Below are 20331 nucleotides of genomic sequence, written 5' to 3' on the forward strand. Positions count from 1 at the left end.
ACACTCTACTCAAGAGTTCAACCTACATCATAGAGAAGATAAAACTCTAGACAGATAAATATTCCCAACCTAGGCAATACCACGCCTACTGACAGTTTTCAGGGAAAAAAAGAAATGTCTTACCTTCTGCTTTCAAAATAGGTCACCAGGTGGTGGTGTTTCTACCTTTCAAAATCACGTACGGCATCAATATTTGAATTTGAGATGTGCAAACTGGCATGTTACGGGTTCACTTTCTGCAACTTTTTTTTTTTTTTAAATAAAATGTATCAAAAATTTGTTTACCAAATGGTAACTTTTAAGAGTAAAGTGCAGTGGTTTGATGATATATTCAATACTGTGGTGCCATCACCACTAATCCCAGAATATTTTTATCTTCCCCAAGAGGTATCCATCAGCGGTCAGCTCCCACTGCCTTGTCCCTCAGCCCCTGCAAGCTGCCAGTGTATGAGCATCTCCACACGGGCCCCTCCTGCACACTTCATACTCACAAGTCAAGCTAGCTGTAGCGTTCTGTGTTGGCTCCTTTCAATCAATACTCACCCACCATAGCACATATGAGAAGCTCACTCCATTTGTAAATGGATGAATGGTAGTGTTCGATGAGCTTTTGGGTTCGATCTACTTAGGGCGATTATAAAGGCTGCCATATCTTCCTATAAAAGTTGTGTGCACATGTGGTGTTCTAGTTTTCTTGGCATATTGAGTGGCTAAGTCATATGGCGATTCCACTTAATTTTTTTTTAAAGCAATCAAGCTGTTTTCCACTCTCATGACCATGAATGACATTTCAGCTTCTTCACTAACTTACTTTCACTAACTTCCACACTAACTTACTTCCCTCTAGACACTGTAAATGTTATCATTAGCCTGGTGTGTGAGAAGTGGCGTCTCACTGAGGCTTCAACTTGCATTTTCCTAAAGACTAATTAACAGCGTGTTAGCCAGTTCCTGGCCTTCTTTTCATAATCCTGTTAGTAGTGATTCTTTCTCCTCCTCCTCCTTCTCCTCTTCTTCTCCTTCTTCTCCTCCTCCTCCTCTTCTTCTTCTTCCTCTTCCTCCTCGTCCTCCTCCTCCTTCCTCTTCCTCCCCCTCCCCTCTCCTCCTCCTCCTCTTCTTTCTTCTCCCTCCTTCTTCTCCTCCCCCTGTATCTTCTCTCTTTTGGGAAATGCTTAGGCTGACTGCACATGTAACAACTCAACTCTACTGGAGTTGTGTATTATACACTGAAGACTCACAGTCAGCACCACAGGCCTTCATCAAATTCATGGTCTGCAAAGGGTTTTCTCCTCTGTCTTCCTTTCTTTCTTCCTCCCTCCCCTCCCAACACAGGGCTTCTCTGTGCAGCCTTGGCTGTCCTGGACCTTGCTATGTAGAAAAGGCTAGCCTCCAACTCAGAGAACCCTTCTGCCTCCTGAGTGCAGGCACTAAAGGTGTGCACCACCATGCCTGGCTTGCTTTTCATTTTCTTATTTACATTTTGTTTATTCATTGACAACTTCATAGAATGAAGTTGACCATTTATTACCCTCTCCCAATTCCTTGTAGATCTACCTCCTCACCGACCCAACTTCATGTTTTCTGTCTCAAATCCCTTGCGTTGTGCTGTGCTGGCTAGCTAATCTTGGGTATGGGATCTGCCCTTGAGTGTGGCAAAAATACTAGAGATCACACTGCTAAAAGAAAACTGCCTCTGTCTTCCCCTCAAAGACAAATAGTTCATCAGCTTAAGGCTGAGTGCTAACCTCCTCTTCTACACTGTGTTTTCTCTGGCTTAACTTTCACAAGCCTTGCCCTTAAAACACACTTTTAAAAATGTTTGATGAAATCCATCTCCTTTCAATTGGGGGTCATTGAAAAGAAATTCTTAATAAAAAGTGTATGTGTAGGGGGAGGGAGGGAGTGGGCTCTTGTTAAATGTGAGACCATAAAGATTTATACTAGGTTCTTTCTTTATAGTTTTGGCTCTTATATTTCAGTTTTCCATCCACTCTGGTTCATTTTTCAATATAGTTTGAGATGTGGTAGATTTATAGTTGCTCTAGCCACTTGTGAAATGATCTACTGAAGAGTTCTGGCAACCTTATTTGCTTTTTAAACATTAACTGTGTCTAGATATACAGGTTTACATCTGAACTCTAAATTCCATTTCAACCACAGTCCTGGTGTGTAGTAGGCAACACTTATAATTCTCTGCCTTATGATACTGATACCCACTCAGTAAAGCTCATACCTCCCATTTGGAATTTGATGTTCCTCCTGGGCTTCTGACATAATGCACCTGTCAGCGTTGACAGCAGCAGAAAGCCAAGCCAGCCCAGAATAGCCAGCACATCCCACTGATGCTCTAACACTCATGCAGTGTGGCAACCTCTGCAGTTCATGGTTAAGTCGATGGAACGCATTTCCACTGGGCACTGTCCCTTAGTCTGGGCTTATTAGAATATAACCCTATAGTGAGATGAACAGAGCCTATGTAGGCCCATTTAGGTGGCAATATATTACACTGAGTACTGTTGCACTGTGTTTGGTTTGAAAATTGAGGTGTTTTGGCTATTGACAGTCAATTTCTGAAAGAAAAAAAAAAGAGGCAGATGGGTTTTCACAGGGATTCCATGATGTGGCTACTGGGGAGTACTGCCACCTTGAATCTCTAGTTCTGCACACATGACATGTATTCATTCTCATGAATCAGGCATCTTTAATTAGGTTATATTTATGCAAATCAATACAGTCCAAAAATATAAAGCTTGGCCCTCAGTAGGCCTAAGTGCTGTTCTGATGTTAGCTTTTATAACCCGTGGTTACAGCTTCTCAGCCTACTACCGCACCACATCCCAGCGGGATCTGTCTCCTCTGTTGTACTTCCTTTCTATCAGTATTCTTTCCAAAACGCATTTGAGAGAAGTATAAAAATACTACAAAGACTGCTGCTCCAGAAATAGTTTAATATATATTAAGAAAACCAGATAACAAGAAAAAATATTTATTTCTCTTAGCAAACAAAGTGCTAAGTACATCAATCTCTTTTTCACAGTAGAAATAAATTATGTACAATGTAAGTTCCTGCCTTGTATTATGCTGTTTTGATAAATACACCATATAAATTCATTGAACTGACCAACCCGGCAGGTTGATACCACAATGGATAGCATAGTTGCTTCTGCTCTGAGTGCAAGACAGAGTTTCTAGGATGGGGTTGGAGGAAACAGACTGAGTGCACAATGTATGGCGATTGCCCGTCCTGGAACAGGCTGAAGCTGTCTGCACAGGAAGCCTGCTGAAGGGTCTTTCCCTCTCTTCCGACCTATCAGCTAAGTGTCTATTTAAATACATACAAACCTGCACCAGGCATGAAAGTAAGCAGGAAGGGACAACAGCCTGAATGTTTCTCTCCCCATCAAACCCATCAACACCTATTTTGGGATCAGAAACATGGGCTAGGTTCAAGAAGCTATTCAATTAGAGGAAAGCAGCGGGACCTTCCATAAGCGGACGCTCATTGCCAATAAAGCTGTGGTTTAGATGTTACACAGAACTTACAAGTCATCGTACTTAATCCCGAAACTCCCAGCTGACTTTATGCCTCTATTTATAATCCCAAATCACGGGGACCTTTACACTGCTATGCAGAGGCAGCTAATGGGCAAGAGAACATTGCTCCCTACAGATTCAAGTCAATATTGATTTACCTCCATGTTAGCTGAGAATGAAAGAAATTGACCTACAACCGCATACTAGGAAAACTATTAATTCTCAATCTTCAAAGTAAAGACTCATAGATTAAAAACCCTAACCACCCTTGGTGTCATTGCCAGGCAGCAATTATCTGCAAATGCCATCGACATCATCAAGAGAGCAGTGTCTTCACCTGCTCAGGTGACCTATGAAGGATGCTCTCTGGATCTTTGTATGCGTTGTCTGGATTCATCACGGCTGCATGCACTTCCGCGTAGGCTCTGCAGACGAGCTCTGTAGACTGCTTTATAATCTGCTCCCTATGGATGAGCAAACACAACCAGAAGATAACAGAAGCCCAGCAACCGCAAGCACACACATCTGGATGATGTCATGCTTCAGCCCCACGCTGCCCAGTTCCTACTAGTGGGCAGTGTTTACTGTTTATTAAAGTCTCCGTCGTCACATGCACCCTCCTGAGCCAGGGGCTGCATTTTACCCAGTGCTTGGCCATGAGGAACAGAACAGTGCCCCACATATAGATGTGCCTGCACTTAGAATGGGCTTACATCTGCTGAAACAAGCTAAAAAAAAAATGAGCGAAGAAAAATACATTTAATCTCCAAAGAGTAGAGTCACGTAAAGGTTCATCTCTTGAAGCAGTTTCTCTTGTGGGGCCTTGTAAGTGAAACCCAAAAGACCAGGCTGTTCTCCAAGACTTACAAGCTCCCCAACACAGCAAAACGTTAGAGAGGACTTTATAAATGAGCCACACTGTAAGTCACAGAGTAATAGAATAACCCCGGAGCTAATTTGCCATGAGAAAAGTGAGTGAACTAAGGGTCGATCATCTTCACGTTCCTACCAACTTCTTATGTCCTTCAAAATGCTGAACATTAAGAAATCGTTTACCCAGTTACAAGTGTCAAAATTTCAAAACTCTTAGTACAGATCAGTAAGGAAGTACACAGAGAAACCATTCTTATTAACCATGCTCTGTAAACTGGTTGTATTTGAAACAGTTATTTAAAGCACTGAGCTAACAAATGAATTGCTTGCTTCTAGAATCAGGGAGCTTGTTACTCAGTACTTAGGATTCTCGTTGCCTAACAACCCGCAGCATTGCCACAAACCTACTGGTCCTAAAAATAGCTTCTCTCCACATTCAGGTTCTGAGATCACTGAGAGTGAGCTTTCCTAGGGTGCAATCCAATGCACACCAGGAGAAAAACTTCAACAATTAAGGGCTATGCAGACAATACAGTTTGCTTTTACTGGGGCTAGGAGTTGAAGCCAGGGTTTGCCCAGACCCTCAGAAAATTCTCTACCATTGAGCCCCGAGGTCCACACAGTTCATGAACACACTCATTCAGCTTGCTAAAGACAACACTGTCTTCTACCTGCAGTGTCTCCAACCCAAAGTCATCTCCTGTAAGTAAGTACTGCTCTTCCCTCTGGCTGCCCTAAGATGCTTCTCTTATGGTAATAAGGTATCATATGACAGTGATCAAGCTTTTGGTGATCTGAGGACACTGGAGTGCCCTGTGCAACTTCTCTGTCCAGGCTTTCTTACTGTTAAGCATGCTGATCCACATCTCGCATGGCATCTGGAGAAACTTCTCGCATTAATAAGCCCTGCCTGGTCCCTCAGGAGGGATGGATGTTGTATTTTAGATAGTGTACTTTCCAGGTCTAAGTGCAGCAGGCTGTAACTTCCTTCCTTCCTTATTCTCTCGGTGTACTGATGCTTTCCTTTAGTGCACAGACACGTTTCCAAGGCTCGCTGTAAATATCTGCTCATGGCACACACATCAGCTGTGGCTCTGTTTCTATTAACTGATCATTTTTCTCTTTTGGGTTCACGTTTCCTGTTCCTAAGCAGTCCTGGGTGTTCCTACAGTTCTGGATGGACTCATGTCTTCATGTACGACGCTCCCAGTCATCCTTCAAAGCAGTGAGTTCTGCTAGGAAGTCAGTGAGCTGAGTTCAAGATTAGCATGGTATTTAGTGTGAGCTCAGGACTCCAACAACCCATCTTTATCCTACTTCCTGGGGTCTCCTGAGCACTGTCCAGGCTATAGTTGCTTTTCTGCAGATAAGTTTCCAGAAGTTATTCTATCATGTTTGCTTTCCTTTACTTAATTAAGAACTTGTTTAGTTTTGTTTATACAGGTTATTTGTTTATACAGATAATGAATATAGTTGCTAGCTCCAAGAAAAACACACCCCACTTCCTTCAAACCAAAATAAAGAAAATAACCCCCACAAAACAAAAACCAATTATTTCACTAAGCCCATGCTTTTACTTTTAATAAATATAAAAAAATTTGAATCTAAAACTAAAATAGCTCTTAAATCATATATACACCTCTGCATGTTCATTTGGAAACACACGCTTCCCTGTTTCTTAAGTTTCTTACAGAATCTATTCTGCTACTGGCAGAGTCCTAAGTCAGGTTACCATGATGCTCAAGGTGATCACTGCGTCTGGCAGCAAAGAGAGTAACATCGTTCTAATTTATCCAAAGGGAAAAGAAAACATCTTTAAAACCATTCATTTTTCTATTTCTCTCCCTATGTTCTAGACTTCTTGGTCCCGTATAAGTATATCTGCTTAGTAGTTTCCTTCAAGACCAAATGTCCAATCAAACTCTCTGTTGAAAGATAAAACTTGGGACAAACAAGTTCCAGTAGAGCACTGTGCACACAGAGGGACTCCCTGCTGGAGCCCCGCCTCCCTGTCTCCTCCCTGCTGGAGCCCCGCCTCCCTGCCTCCTCACTGCTGAAGCCCCGCCTCCCTGTCTCCTCCCTGCTGGAGCCCCGCCTCCCTGTCTCCTCCCTGCTGGAGCCCCGCCTCCCTGTCTCCTCCCTGCTGGAGCCCCGCCTCCCTGTCTCCTCCCTGCTGGAGCCCCGCCTCCCTGCCACCTCACTGCTGAAGCTCCAACCTCCTTGTCTTCTTACTGCTGTACTCTCTTACACCAGGCAGCTGCAAGCTGTGCCCTGTCACCATGCTAGTATGGATCCATGTGTGCTATGTTCCAAACTATCCATTAACTGAATTTTAACTTCAGATGAGTTTACCACACTGTATCCCCACTCTAAATTAAGGAGACATGTACAATATTTAATAGCTTTAAATCTACAGAAAAACAGATGCAAAGTAGACCATAAGACAGTCATCTACACTGCAAAATATGTAGGACATGGTCAAAATTATCAACACTGCCTTGACTTGCTTACAATATATAGGGATTTGGTGTCATGTCTATTTGACTTCAATTATAGTCAGAGCAATTTAAAATCATTAGCAAAGTAAGATTATATATTAATGAGAGAGATTGAAGGGAAATATAGGCAAGGAGTAAGTATGGCTAAGGTTAATTCTTTGGGGTACTAAGGCAGGTAAAGTATTGAAGACTATAGTTCTTCAAAGGCAAGTATCTCAGTCTTAAAAATATTGTATTTTTAAGAAGATTATTTGATATTTAAAGGTGTATGCATTTCCCCTATCCTGGGAGCAGACACTTACTTCACTGTGGCACTGAGAAGGGAATTCAGCTGTGGCATCAGGAGGTGGTCTGGGGCTGAGAGGTAGCGGTCAAACTGAGCCTGAGAGGAGAGCGGACAAGAGATGTAAGGAAGGCTACGGAGCTACAAACACCTGCTCCTGGGGAGCGTTAAAACCTCAGAAGGTCCCCAGCAAAGCTGTCTAAGGATGTGTTCAAAAGAGCAGTTCTTAAAACATGTTAGTTAACACCCTAAAACGCCTATATTAAACACGCATGCACCAGGGTTTGAAAAGGTTGGCAGAATAGAGTGAAGAGAGAGTGTAACATACAACTTTCATTTTATGTGTGCATGTTTCTGTGTGAACACGTTTGTGGAGGCCTGTGTATATGTGTGTGTATGTGTGTGTGTATGTGTGTGTATATGTGTGCGTGTGTGTGTACAGAGGACAGAGGACAACTTTGGGTGCTATTCTCCAGGTACCATTCACCTCCCCCCCCCCCCCCACGCGCCAAGACAGAGTCTCTAGTAGCCTAGACCTTGGCAAGTGGACGAGGCTGGCCAGTGAACCCCACGGCTCCCTGAGGTTTCCCTCCTCTTGCCAGCACTTGGGATTACAGGTGTGCGCCACCACATCTGGCGTTTTAAGTGGGTGCTAGGGACTGAGTTCAGGCTCTCAGACTTGGGTGGCAAGCACGTTACTGACTGCACCATCCCTGAACCTTATAAATATCTTTCCAAGAAAGTTAGTTAGGTCTTTTTAAGTGAATCCTAAATCTACTCGTTGTCATCAGAATTTTTAAACATGATTTTTTTTCTCTGAAATTCCAGTTTCTAGTACAGTTTTTACTTTAATATATACGATGATTGTTTTTTCTTTGTGGAGTTTTTTTTGTTTGTTTGTTTTTTGTTTTTGTTTTGTTTTTACCATGATATAATGTACCCTATGCATTTCACTTAGGGCTCTCAACTACAGGCTCTCCAACAGCAGCACTGCCAGTCCTCCTGTCTCTTCTGCAGAGTCGTTAGCATAAGCCTTTTAGTTACGTTCAGTCCTGGAATATGGCTGTGATGGTTAATGTCAATTGCCTGCTTGGCAGGGCCTTGAGTTCCCTGGGCAGGAGTCTCAGTGAGGACTATGTAAGTTAGGCTGGGCTGTGGGCATGCCTGCTAGGAATCTTACCTGGGTTAACTGTGAGAAGACCCACACTGAATCAGGGCAATGCCATTTCATAGGGTGGGGACGAATATGTATACTCACTGCTCTCTTCTGACTATAGACTGCATCTGGCCAGCTGTTTCAAAGTAGGCAGAAACTTTTAACTGTGAGCTAAAACAAACCCTTTCTTCATTAACTTGATTCTGTCTGAGTATTCTATCAGGAAAAGAAGCTGAGAGAGAAACATAGAGGGTCTCTGGTATCAGAACTGTTCTCAGGACAGATGGCAACTGCAGCAGGCGAGCCTCCAGACTCTGGAAGCTGACTTTCTGGGTGAATGGAACTAAGGAGTTATAGCAACTGTGCGCTGTGAAATGCAGAATTTCACTAATGAGTGAAGGGCTACATGACTTACAAGTCATGCCCAGAACATACACGCACATCTATGGCATATGCCTAGAGCAAGCTTACGTCAGAAAAGCATGCTGCCCAAAGTGGTGCTCATCCTAAAAGGAAGAAATAAACTCCTGTGTGTGTGCTAGAGACTGTGCATGTGTGTGTTAGTATACGGATGGGTGCGTGTGTTTGGAAGCGTGCATGAATGTATAGGTGTGTCACTGACTGAATGTATGAATTTGAGTGTGCATTAGTGTATATTGATGTGTATGATTGTTTATTTGTACTTACCTGAGACTATCAGTGTATGTGTAAGTGCAGGAGTGTATGCATGAGTGTGGATATGTTTAGTAAGTGCAGGAGTGTATGCATGAGTGTGGATATGTTTAGTAAGTGTAGGAGTGTATGCATGAGTGTGGATATGTTTAGTAAGTGCAGGAGTGTATGCATGAGTGTGGATATGTTTAGTAAGTGCCGGAGTGTATGCATGAGTGTGGATATGTTTAGTAAGTGCCGGAGTGTATGCATGAGTGTGGATATGTTTATCAGTGTGAACGCGCCTGAGTATGTGTATACCTGTGTGAATGTACATGAGTGTATGCATTTGTGAGTTTGTGTATGTGTGTATTCACGTGTGTAACTGTGTCTGAGTGTGCATGTGAATGTGTGTGTGTGCATGCTGGGTAGTGCTAGGGATGGAACACAGAACTGCATGCATGCCAGGCAAGCATCCTACTGCTGCTCCAACTGGAGCTGTTCACTTGAAAACCATAACCTGAAGGTTCCATGAGTCTCTTGCAGAGGAATAACACACACACTGAAATCCTACTTATCACCTCAGGGAAAAGCACAGGTTTAGAGCAGGAGCCGGCAGTACAAAGTCTGTGCTTCACATCTGTCGCCACGCCTGCTTCTCTGCCACAATAGGAACCAAACTCGGAAAATAAAGAAATTCTAAACTGTGCTGGTGACGTGACTGAGGCCTGATAGAAGATTCCAGTACACGATAAATCCTGGGAGAACTCATAAAAGGAGCACACACTCAGGAGCTGTGACTGGGCTCCAACTGAACGTCAAGAGAGCAAAGCTGTTACCTAGGACATTCTCACCACACAGTAAGCCATGGGCAGCCCTGCCTAAGGAAATCCCACTTGAAATGTCTTGTTACGCACTTACCATTGCAGCCTTCAGCGCCACAGCATCCAGGTTGGGCATATTGGCTAAAGAACCCTAGAAGAAAGTTATAAAAATGGTTCATTAGAAGATTGCCCAAGTTCAGAAAAATCACATAGTTGTTTCCAAAGAAAAGCGGCTTCTCGTAACTACAGTAAGAGTAGGGCGGTGACTGAGGAGCAAAGGCGCAAGTTATCAACAACGGAAACACCACCACCCTTGAGATGTACTCGGAGCAAGGAAAGGAAAGTGACAAGCACTTGGAGGCTGCGGCCAGGTGTGGAGGCTGCTGCCCTCCAAGCGAGCAGAGAACAGCGAAGTTGCACTGTCAATCCATTTCAGAAAAATTAGAGAACAAAAGCTGCTAATTCTTTGCTTAATTTTTAAGGCAGGATGGTACTTTGTATTAGGGTTTCCCATCACCCCAGGACCTATTAGTACTGGGGTTCTGTTCTGTAAGATTATTTCAGTTCAGAACATTTTTCTTTACTGATCTGCTAAGTTAGATGGAGGATTATATTACTTGTCTAGCAATCCATACATTCATTTGGTTGAAAATAAAATGGGACTTTAAAAATCCATCAGTATGAACATTGCATACACTTTGTAACACCAGTTTCTCTGTCTTCGCATCTTGTGACACTAATTCCTAAATATTCTCATTACTTTTCACCAATAATTATTCTCATTCTCAGGCGTTCTCCTAGCCCTGACAGTCACTGTACTTAGCCTGTCTCAGCGCAGGACATGAACACAGAAGACAGCTAATCCGTAGCAGGGCCACGATTAAACTCTAGAGTCATCTCTAGAAGCCACCCCAGCTGCCCCTTTGCCAGGCCAAGTGGTACGCACCTGATCAGGTCTATGTTGCTGTATAGTGTTGTAGATGTAGCTCAAGCCAACTCTAGTTAAAACATAAGAGGCTTGCTCATTGATAAGAGTGTCCAGATGGGCTTCAATCTACAATAAAGCACAGCAGAAGAAGCACTTAGAAGAGAACTATCAGTAAGAGCAGAGCACACTGGGCCGGCGGGCGGCCATCATGGACCTGACAGGCAGCCTCCGTCTGTCCGAGACAGCTGCTGCTTCCCTTAGTTACAACTAACCAACAGTTCCAGGGCTGGCCACTAGCTAGGAAATATGGGTGCCTGTTCTCTCAGCTGTTTCAAAAGCAGAACTCGGAAGTCGTCACAACCATGTGAAATAAATTACTCAGGGAGAACGAGGCCTTGAAGGCTACATCCTGAGCCTGCCTCCCTCCCTTCCCTGGACAGCCCAATCTCCGAAGAACCTTGGTGAGAATCGGCGCTGCAGCTGAGAAATGAGGCACCTGCAGGAAAGCGCCCCAATAAAAGGAAGCTGCTCTTCCCACTTGCCAGCCTCCCCCTTCCCTTACACACCACGAAGCGTCCCCAATTTTACAATCTGTCAACTACACAGAGCACCACCAACTCCCGTCTCTGCGCTATGTCAAAGCCTGCCTAGTTCAAGCCACTCCAGCACCAGCCTTCCTCCCACCAAGAAGCCTCCCACGTTCTTCTTTTTCATGTAAATACCCAAGGAAGCATAACTAAGGGTCCTTACTTCCTGGATTTACTGAAACCTAAAAAAAATAGTTCGTTCAAATGTAAGCGTTTAATGAAAGTGAAAAAGAAGACAGTGCTGACAGCCAAGTCAGTGAACTGAAAAAGAAAGAGACAGAAAATATCAAAGAAATGAGACAAAGAGTCGCACAGTAAACTGGAGAAGAGACCCATGATATAAAATGAAACAAAGATAGGATCTGCAGAGTGTAAGAGAGTAACACACAGAGAGATGACAGATAGACAGACAGACAGTCAGACAGAGTGAAAAGTTTGAATCTTTGAACGGAAATGGCTCTCAAATGTTTATGATGGGAATAATCGGAAAAAAGAAATACCTAATATGTTGTGGAGAAGTAACTGAACCCAAAGAAAAATCCTTACAGGCTTCTAGGTGGACAGAGCCTGTTATTCCAGGAGGCTCAGACTTGCCTGATCTTAGCAGCAGTGCTGGGGAAAGCTAGATGACAGCTGGAGAGGAGTGAGGTGATGGTGGGATCTGGAGCCTCAACCCAACAACACAAACTGTAGCTGGAGGATCCCATGAACCTCAGTCTAGCTTTACCCCTGTATGTCTCTAGAAGTGTGTGTGCAGAGTCCAGCGCACACATCATACGTGGTGGGGAGCATAGAGACTCTGGACAAACTAACAAACTCCATCTAACAGATACGGAACTTTGTGCCATGCAGAAAATGTACAGAACTGCAGACAAGCATGTAACTGCTGGTAATGCAAAATAATGAACATTTTAAGGAAATAGATCTGAGACAAGTGGCAGAGAATTGGGGTTGACTTAGAAACAAATATGCAAAACATACTTATGAAGTATGGAAATTAATCATTCTCCCTTACATGGCTCAGTTATCAGCACTGAAAAGAGGAGAGACTCTTCAGAAGGCCATCTCCTGCCTCAGACTATAGTGTAGGTCAAGAAGGCCAAAGTGACCATGAGGCAGGAGGACGAGGTCGTGAGGAATAGAAGACACAGATAAGCATGAGGGGCTGAGGGTGAAGCAGCAGGAGAGGGCATGGGGTGGGGACAGGAGGACGAGGTCGTGAGGAATAGAAGACACAGATAAGCATGAGGGGCTGAGAGTGAAGCAGCAGGCAGCAGGAGAGGGCATGGGCTGGGGACAGGAGGAACAGAGGAGAGGGCAGTGGACAAGCACACATGCACTCATGCAGATGCTATCCTGAAGCCCATTATTTGTGTGCTAAGCTAAAAGGTATTAAAAACTGGATCCTCTCCAAAACCTTAAGTGTCACACACCAGAATTTAGAGCTGCCAATGTACATTCCAAAGGAAATGAGTGTACAAATAGGTGAATGGGAGACACTAGTTCACAACTGTGCCTTTGTACAGCAAACTCCAACATTATTAAGATGTTATTATTATTGATCCTCCTCAAGTATTTTTAAAAGAGTTAGAAATTAGAAAATTTACATATATAAAAGCTACTTCTCAGAAAAACACAAAGCAACAAATCAAACTTACTATATTCACTACTAAAGTGTTCGTGCTTTTTATAATAGAACATTCGGGGTCTTTGCTTCAGCCTTGTTCCCTTGAACGCTGCACTACCAGTCAGTGCATCAGTACCCAAGTGTTAGTTAGGTAACTTACAGATGGCTCTGACTCAGCCATCATTCAGTTTTTGAGAGACACCAGCGGGCTAACGGGAACAGTGACTGTTAAAGAAGTGTTTGCCTGGTACTGCTTCTGTCCTCTGTACCACCTGCTGTACACAGTGCACTGCTGGAGAAATACAGCCTGCCATGTAACACGGCATCTGCATAGCACTGAACATTCAAGTCCATCAGAGAGCTTCCTGGCACCATCCACACTACAATCTCATCACGTTCCTCACATTCTGGCATCTCTAAAACTGAAAGCCAAAATTGTGTGTGTGTGTGCTTGCAAGCGCATACAATCATGCATGCATGTGTTTACATCCTCTGGATAGACTACCTTAAGGAACTCATGGAGTTAGGCCATTGACATTTGTCAAAAGCTGGTATGCTGAAAATGCAAAATCAGAGAATCCTCTTTCTAGCAAAATTCACCTGAAACTGAAGCATTTCTAGGCGCCTGTCTGTGAATTCGAACAGAGCCAGGGTTGTCTTCATCATGTACAGTGAGTTGACCATGAACGTGGCCATGTCAGCTGTGCCTAAATTGCTGGCTGACACTGTACACATCTGGAGGAGAGGATCCAGGGCACAGGACAAAACCTGCAAATGACAAGGAAATGGATTATTTCCTAATCAGGAGATGGTCCAGGATGTATAGCCTTTCAGAATTAAATGCAAAACTAACTGAGGATAGCCAGCTAACTTATAAACAAGTGCATGAAGGAGAGATTTAATAACAAGACCAGATAGCTTAACAACAGGCATCGACGGGGCTGGAGAGATGGCTCAGTGGTTAAGAGCACCGACTGCTTTTCCAAAGGTCCAGAGTTCAAATCCCAGAAACCACATGGTGACTCACAACCATCTGTAATGAGATCTGATGCCCTCTTCTGGTGCATCTGAAGACAGCTACAGTGTACTTAGATATAATAATAAATAAATCTTACAAAAAAAAAAAAAAACAGGCATCGACAAATTACCTTTAAAAATCAAGAGCTGATTTAATCTTGAAGAAAAATCAACACTGAAGAGATTGTCAAAGTGCATTGCCACTCACACCAACGTGTGACAGAGTGTGTGATGGAGGGGAGCAGGCACTCAGGGACTTAAAAACTACCTGCACAAAGTCAGCCTGCCGAGCATCCAAGGGGATGACTGAAGAATCATGCGACGCCAGAATATCCCGCAGCAAAGTGAGGGTCTGACTCAGGGCAGAGCTGGGTCCGAGGTCAGGTGGTGGGAGCTCAACCTGGACAAAGAGAGCAGTTACCACGCCTGTGTACTCTTCAGTTACCCACGCCTGTGTACTCTTCAGTTACCCACGCCTGTGTACTCTTCAGTTACCCACGCCTGTGTACTCTTCAGTTACCCACGCCTGTGTACTCTTCAGTTACCCACGCCTGTGTACTCTTCAGTTACCCACGCCTGTGTACTCTTCAGTTACCCACGCCTGTGTACTCTTCAGTTACCCATGCCTGTGTACTCTTCAGTTACCCACGCCTGTGTACTCTTCAGTTACCCACGCCTGTGTACTCTTCAGTTACCCATGCCTGTGTACTCTTCAGTTACCCACGCCTGTGTACTCTTCAGCTGTGTACAACACGGAGGGCTCGTGACGCCCTGTCTAATATACTCCAGACTCAAGTTAGCAACAGCCGCTTCTGAAGGACGCCACTCAGGGTGACAAGGTTTACCCAGGGTTACCATTACCGCTTTCTACGTTAAAGCTCAAGATCTTATGAGAAAAGCTGGCATTCCCTTGACTTGTAGAATTATACATGGGACATACTGAAAAATAACCTAGTTTATTTTGGTTTTAGCCCAAGTTCTGAGAATAAGTGAATCCACACAGCAGCACAGATCCCAACAGCGGCATCACTGAGATGATTGCCCACTCTCAGGGTTCAGTGTCCAGACTGGGGCTCTTGGCTCCACTCTTCGTTGAGAGGCACTGGAGGATTCCACAAGCTACTTGTGGGGAGCCGCCCTCACATTCGCCGTTACAAGATGGTGCTGACATCCTGTGTTCTAAGTGGTAAACAAATAATCTGCGCATGTGCCAAGGGTAGTTCTCCACTCCATGTGCTCTGCCTTCCCCGTGACGACAACTCGGCCGATGGGCTGCAGCCAATCAGGGAGTGACACGTCCTAGACGGAGGATAATTCTCCTTAAAAGGGACGGGGTTTCGCCATTCTCTCTTGCTCCTGAAGATGTAAGCAATAAAGCTCTTGCTCCTGAAGATGTAAGCAATAAAGCTCTTGCTCCTGAAGATGTAAGCAATAAAGCTTTTGCCGCAGAAGATTCCGGTTTGTTGCGTCTTTCCTGGCCGGTCGCGAACGCGTGTAAGAGCTACTCACTTGGAAAAAGAATTCTCAGGAAATAAGAACCACTGAAAATTTGGAAGATTGGTTTGAAATCCTGGATCTACCACTTATGGTCTATGGCGTCACTTGGGAAAGCCAGGACGGGGGAGCTCCTGCATGGGCTGCTGAACAGAGCCCTGGGTTACCCCAGGAAAAGGAAGCCCGGCCTAACAACACTGCTGCTCGCAAGCACCACCAGGGGGCTCCTGGGAACCGACTTCTTAATTTTGTTTCTTTTTAATATTAAAAGGTCTTATGCAAGTATGAGATTCTGCCTATGAAACTTTAAAAGGATGTCAGAATAGTTAACAGATAAGATTGTAAATGAAACAAAATTTGGCAACTGAAGTCTTTGTTAAGAAACTATACCCTTGTGTCAGAAAGACAGAAAGGGGAATGAAAACTTAAGACATAGAGAAAACAAAGAGCAATCTAACAAATTCAAGTGTCAGGAAGCCATCCAAATGTAAACGGGTTAAACATACTCATCAAAAGGCAAAGACTAAGTACGAATTTATTGTTTATCAAACCATGGTCAAAGTGTATGCGATCTTCTAACAAGCAAAGTCAAAGGGCAGGAGAGAGAGATGCTCTGCAAACACTCCAGTGAAAGCAGCACAGTCACCTCCACAGCAGGCAGGACACAGGACGCAGGGCGCAGGGCGCAGGGCGCAGGACACAGGACACAGGACACAGGAGGGCAGACAGGTCGCTACATAAAGGCATTTTATGAGAGTGAAAAGAGCAGTGTGTGATAGGAGCTACAATAGTTAGCTCCAAGGAAGCATCTAGCAGCAGAACTCAAACTTGAAGCTGACAAGGAGTAATTATTCCTGCTACAGAATTCTGCTCAACTTACAACACGAGACCATACGCATCCCTTGGGCTCGCTGTCTGCTTATATTACATGGTAGTTTCCTATCCCTTTCATATGTATATGTTTATGTATATGTTTATGTATGTGATACAGAAGACGAAGCTGCACCATTAGAACATGAGACTATGAAACTGTTTGGAAACACTTTGTAAGAGCTCCAGGCTTCACTGTGTCACATCAGCTCTAACACAGGCATCCTCGGTAAATTCTGTATTTAAAAAATTTTTTTTAATTTTAAAATTTTTAGAAAACAAAGTAATGAACTCACCTTGAGATTTTTTTCTCACATTAGAGTGAAGTTATGCTAATCCTGGAAGATTAACTCTGACCTGGGAGCTACTAAACTTCCCCAACATCAACTTGAAAAGGAAAAAATATCACTAAGGTCCAAACATGTAGTTCCCATTGGCATGGCCGCAGCCCAGGGAGGCCAGGAGGACCCACCTTGTCCATCAGTTTATTCGCATGGAGACTCAAGCTAGTGAAGAAGATTTTTTTGCTTAGCAGGTGCATTTCCTCAATTGTTGTCAGTAGAGTAGCTGCACTATTTCCAACGATGCCACTAAAAGCAAACAAGATTCATTTCAGAGGGAAAACAAGCCAACGAAGTTCATCTCCTGGAGCAGTCTTCAAAGAGACCTAAATCTGAGGCTGGAGATGCACAGAACCTAAGACTGTGTCTTTTCAAGCTTGAAGGCCTGAGTTTGAACCCCTAGCGCCCACATAAGAGCCATATTAGCCTGCAGGTGCCTGCCACCCCAGCACTGGGGGCCGCAGGAGCCCTCTGACCAGCCTAAAGGCAAGCTTCAGACTCTCAAGGGAATGAGGCAGACAGTGATGGAGGAAGTCATCTGACATTCTCCCCTGGCCTCCACACACAGGACAGGACAGGCACATGTCACACCCAGGCATGAATGCATGTACACCACAGAGACATGGAAGGAGGGGTGGGGAGATATGCATTGAATGACCTGGGCTACAATAAAGACTTTACAACAAAAACAAAAATAGACTTAAATAGGTATACATATGTGTGTGTGTTCTATAAATTAAAACTAATCACTCTAGGTTTATATAAAAATGTCAGTTTTCTTTTGGCTTGAGTAAGGGGGTTAGAAAGGGAAAGAAGCAAGCTAAAGCTTGAGCATCCACAGAACGAGTCTGGGATGTGGATGTGCGTGCGTCACGTTAGGGATGCTTCAGAGCTCAGAGGAGTCAGGATCTGGATATGCAGATGAGATGAGTGATGCTGGGTTGGCAAAGGCTTTGTAACTATTCCACATTTCTGGCTTCAGGCATTCTGGGTAAGGTTTAGTCAACCTGTACTATGCTCCCAGTATTTCATAACGGATTTCAGCAAGGCTGTGAGTCAGAACTGACATCTCTGACATGCAAACACTGTCTCCCCCAGCACAACACATGCATTTTCATTAGATAGCAAAGTCTGGTTTTAATTTTAAGAAAGACAATTAATAGCTCTTAGTGACTAGATAATTAGATTGTGTAATACTTAGTTCTTTTCATTAAAACTAGCTTATCCTATTAACAACATAGCTAAAAACTATAGTTACTCAATTCTTTACAGCTGCTTAGAGACCAGTATATTTAGACTAACCGTGAATATCTGCTATTTTGAAATAATTAATTACATCAGCATATTTGGTAATTTCCAATTTTCTATTAAAAAGATGATTCTTAGATCCATCCAAAGAGATTTCTCATTTTTGCAAGGAGAAAAGTATGCTTACATATTTTGTTCACTGATATTCTGAAAGGAATTTTAATTTTAATATTTTTTGCTAAGATCCATTGTCTCAAATGTTGAGGTACACTGTGTGAAATTGTGTCTCTGTCCATCCTCACCTACCTAAGGCATTCTCTGATTGGCTTTAACATTTGATCGCCACTCCTGGGCAGGAGTGGAAGGTGGGACTTCCTGAGAGGGAGAAAGGAATTCTGGGAATGAGAAGGAGGAGAGGAGACATGGGAGGAGACAGACATGATTAAAGGCCTGGAATGTATAGCTAGCCATGTGGGTGGGCAGGGCTAGGTCATGGGTTAACTTAGATGAGCTAGTTAAAAATCTGCCCAGCTAAGGCCTAAGGCCTTGAAGTCTTAAAAGGTCTTTGTATAGTTTTTTTGGGAAAAGTTAAAGAATAGTTGCCACTATATTAATTTCTAACATTAGTTAATATAAACAATATTAATCCTTTTAATTTACATTCAAATCCTATAAAGTTACTTTTCTGGAGAGAAGATCAAGCTATGTCTATTCTATCATGCTTGCAAAACTAAACACTAATGACGAACTAAGGACACTGGTGCCCAAATGACACAGCTCACTCACAGTGCTCACAGTGTCCTGGTCTGTGGATATGCAGGGGCTCTAGCTGTCATGGGTCTCACTTACTGATGCAGACAGGCTGACTTTGTAGGTCTATTTTGTTATGTACATTGTGTGTGTGTGCATGTGCGTGTGTGCATGTGTGTGCATGTGTGTGTGCCCGCGTGTATGAGTGGTCATTCATGGAGAAGGCAGGAGAGAAAAAATGATGGCCCTAAGGTATGCCGGCACACTGACTATGCGTGGTCTCACTCAATGATACGCACAGTAGGAACAAGACTGTGTCCTGACTACAGACAGACAGACAGCTCAGGGGACACAAGCACATTCACTGCTTTGTTACTGTTACCTGATGGTGTGGTGGTAAAACTTGAGGAGGTTAGAAATTTTATATAACAACACTGCCCCAGGTTCAGCAAGTATTACTTGTTCAATTCGAACCTATGAAAACATGAAGAAAACCTTAAACATTCCTTAAAAGTATACCTTTTCTTCATTAATGATGGGATATATCGACACATCATAAAAATGCTCAAGATACAATTTCATTGCTGTAGCAATCACAAAATGCTTTCTAAAGAAATTCTGCATATTAAGTCATAAGATAACCAGTCTAATACAAACTGTTAAAAGTGACTCAACACGCGCAGCACTCGGCTTACACAAGTAATAACAACTACAGCAGGCCCCTTTGAGGCTCAGCACCACTGTCCATGCATCATCAGACATGGTCGTTTTAAACCATAAGCACGCTAACTGGAGACAGGTTTTCCTGGGCAGATGAATGTTTAACACCAACTCAGCAATCCTGCATCTGCCTTACGGAATCTAGAGACAACAAGACACTCATATTCCTACTCTCTTTAGAAAGAACATGGGAACAGTGGAAGGGTAGAGACAGGCAGAAAGGGACAGAGGGAAGGAGGGAAGACAGGGTGACAAAAGCCCACTGCTTACAGCCCAGAGCTCAAGGGAAAGCAACCCGGAGTCACAGCAGCGACAGCTGAACAGTGGAGAGTGACAAATAGCACACAAGGAAACATCCTTTCTCCCAGAGGCCACAGAAGATACCAGCCATTCAGCAAAGCAAGTCTTAGAAAATGCACGACACTTGTTACAAGAAAAATATAAACTAGGCGACTAAGACTGCCATGGCTGCGGTTAGAATGGAGCTGGTGGTGGAGGACAAGACCCCGGCCGGCCGGCAGAGAACAGCCAGGAAGCTCGTGGTGCAGCTCTGACGTCCAAGTCCTCAGTGAATCATGGTCCTTACAAAGGGGCGAAGGAGGCACAGGCCCATGCTCAAAGGGCACATGAGCTGCAGGCAATCTAACAGCAGCAAAGCCGGGACACAGGGTGGGGAGTGTGTCCTGTTAGTGTCAGAGCAAGGGTGGGGGGAGAGGGAGATGAAGGGAGAGGGGAGAGAGGAAGGGAGGGAGGGAGAGAGAGAGAGATGAAGGGAGGAAGGAAAGGAGGAAGGGAGAGGGAGGAGGGAAGAGATAGTGGAAAAGTCGGGGAGGAAGGGGATGCTGACAAGCTCCCTCCGTGCTGCTGGCATCTGTCTAGGCACACACAAGGCCCAGTCCAAGCCACGTGCCAAGCGGCTCCATTTCCCAC

At 44.0% G+C, this 20331-nt stretch overlaps 1 protein-coding gene across 1 annotated transcript in view; it reads right to left on the bottom strand.

Moving 5' to 3' along the window:
* Nucleotides 1-2929: 2929 nt before the first annotated feature.
* Nucleotides 2930-20331, bottom strand: part of Cog6 (component of oligomeric golgi complex 6) — a 35101-nt gene continuing 17699 nt past the window's right edge. Inside the window, exons 12-19 of the mRNA NM_026225.3 lie at nt 19064-19155; nt 16815-16932; nt 14247-14378; nt 13562-13729; nt 10766-10873; nt 9917-9970; nt 7208-7287; nt 2930-3998 (exon numbers count right to left, since the gene is read on the bottom strand). Of these exons, the coding sequence (NP_080501.2) occupies nt 3851-3998; nt 7208-7287; nt 9917-9970; nt 10766-10873; nt 13562-13729; nt 14247-14378; nt 16815-16932; nt 19064-19155 (900 nt within the window). The 3' untranslated portion in view covers nt 2930-3850. The remainder of the gene's footprint in view (nt 3999-7207; nt 7288-9916; nt 9971-10765; nt 10874-13561; nt 13730-14246; nt 14379-16814; nt 16933-19063; nt 19156-20331) is intronic.

This window comes from Mus musculus, chromosome 3 (assembly GCF_000001635.26).
Source record: "Mus musculus strain C57BL/6J chromosome 3, GRCm38.p6 C57BL/6J".
Lineage (NCBI taxonomy): Eukaryota > Metazoa > Chordata > Mammalia > Rodentia > Muridae > Mus > Mus musculus.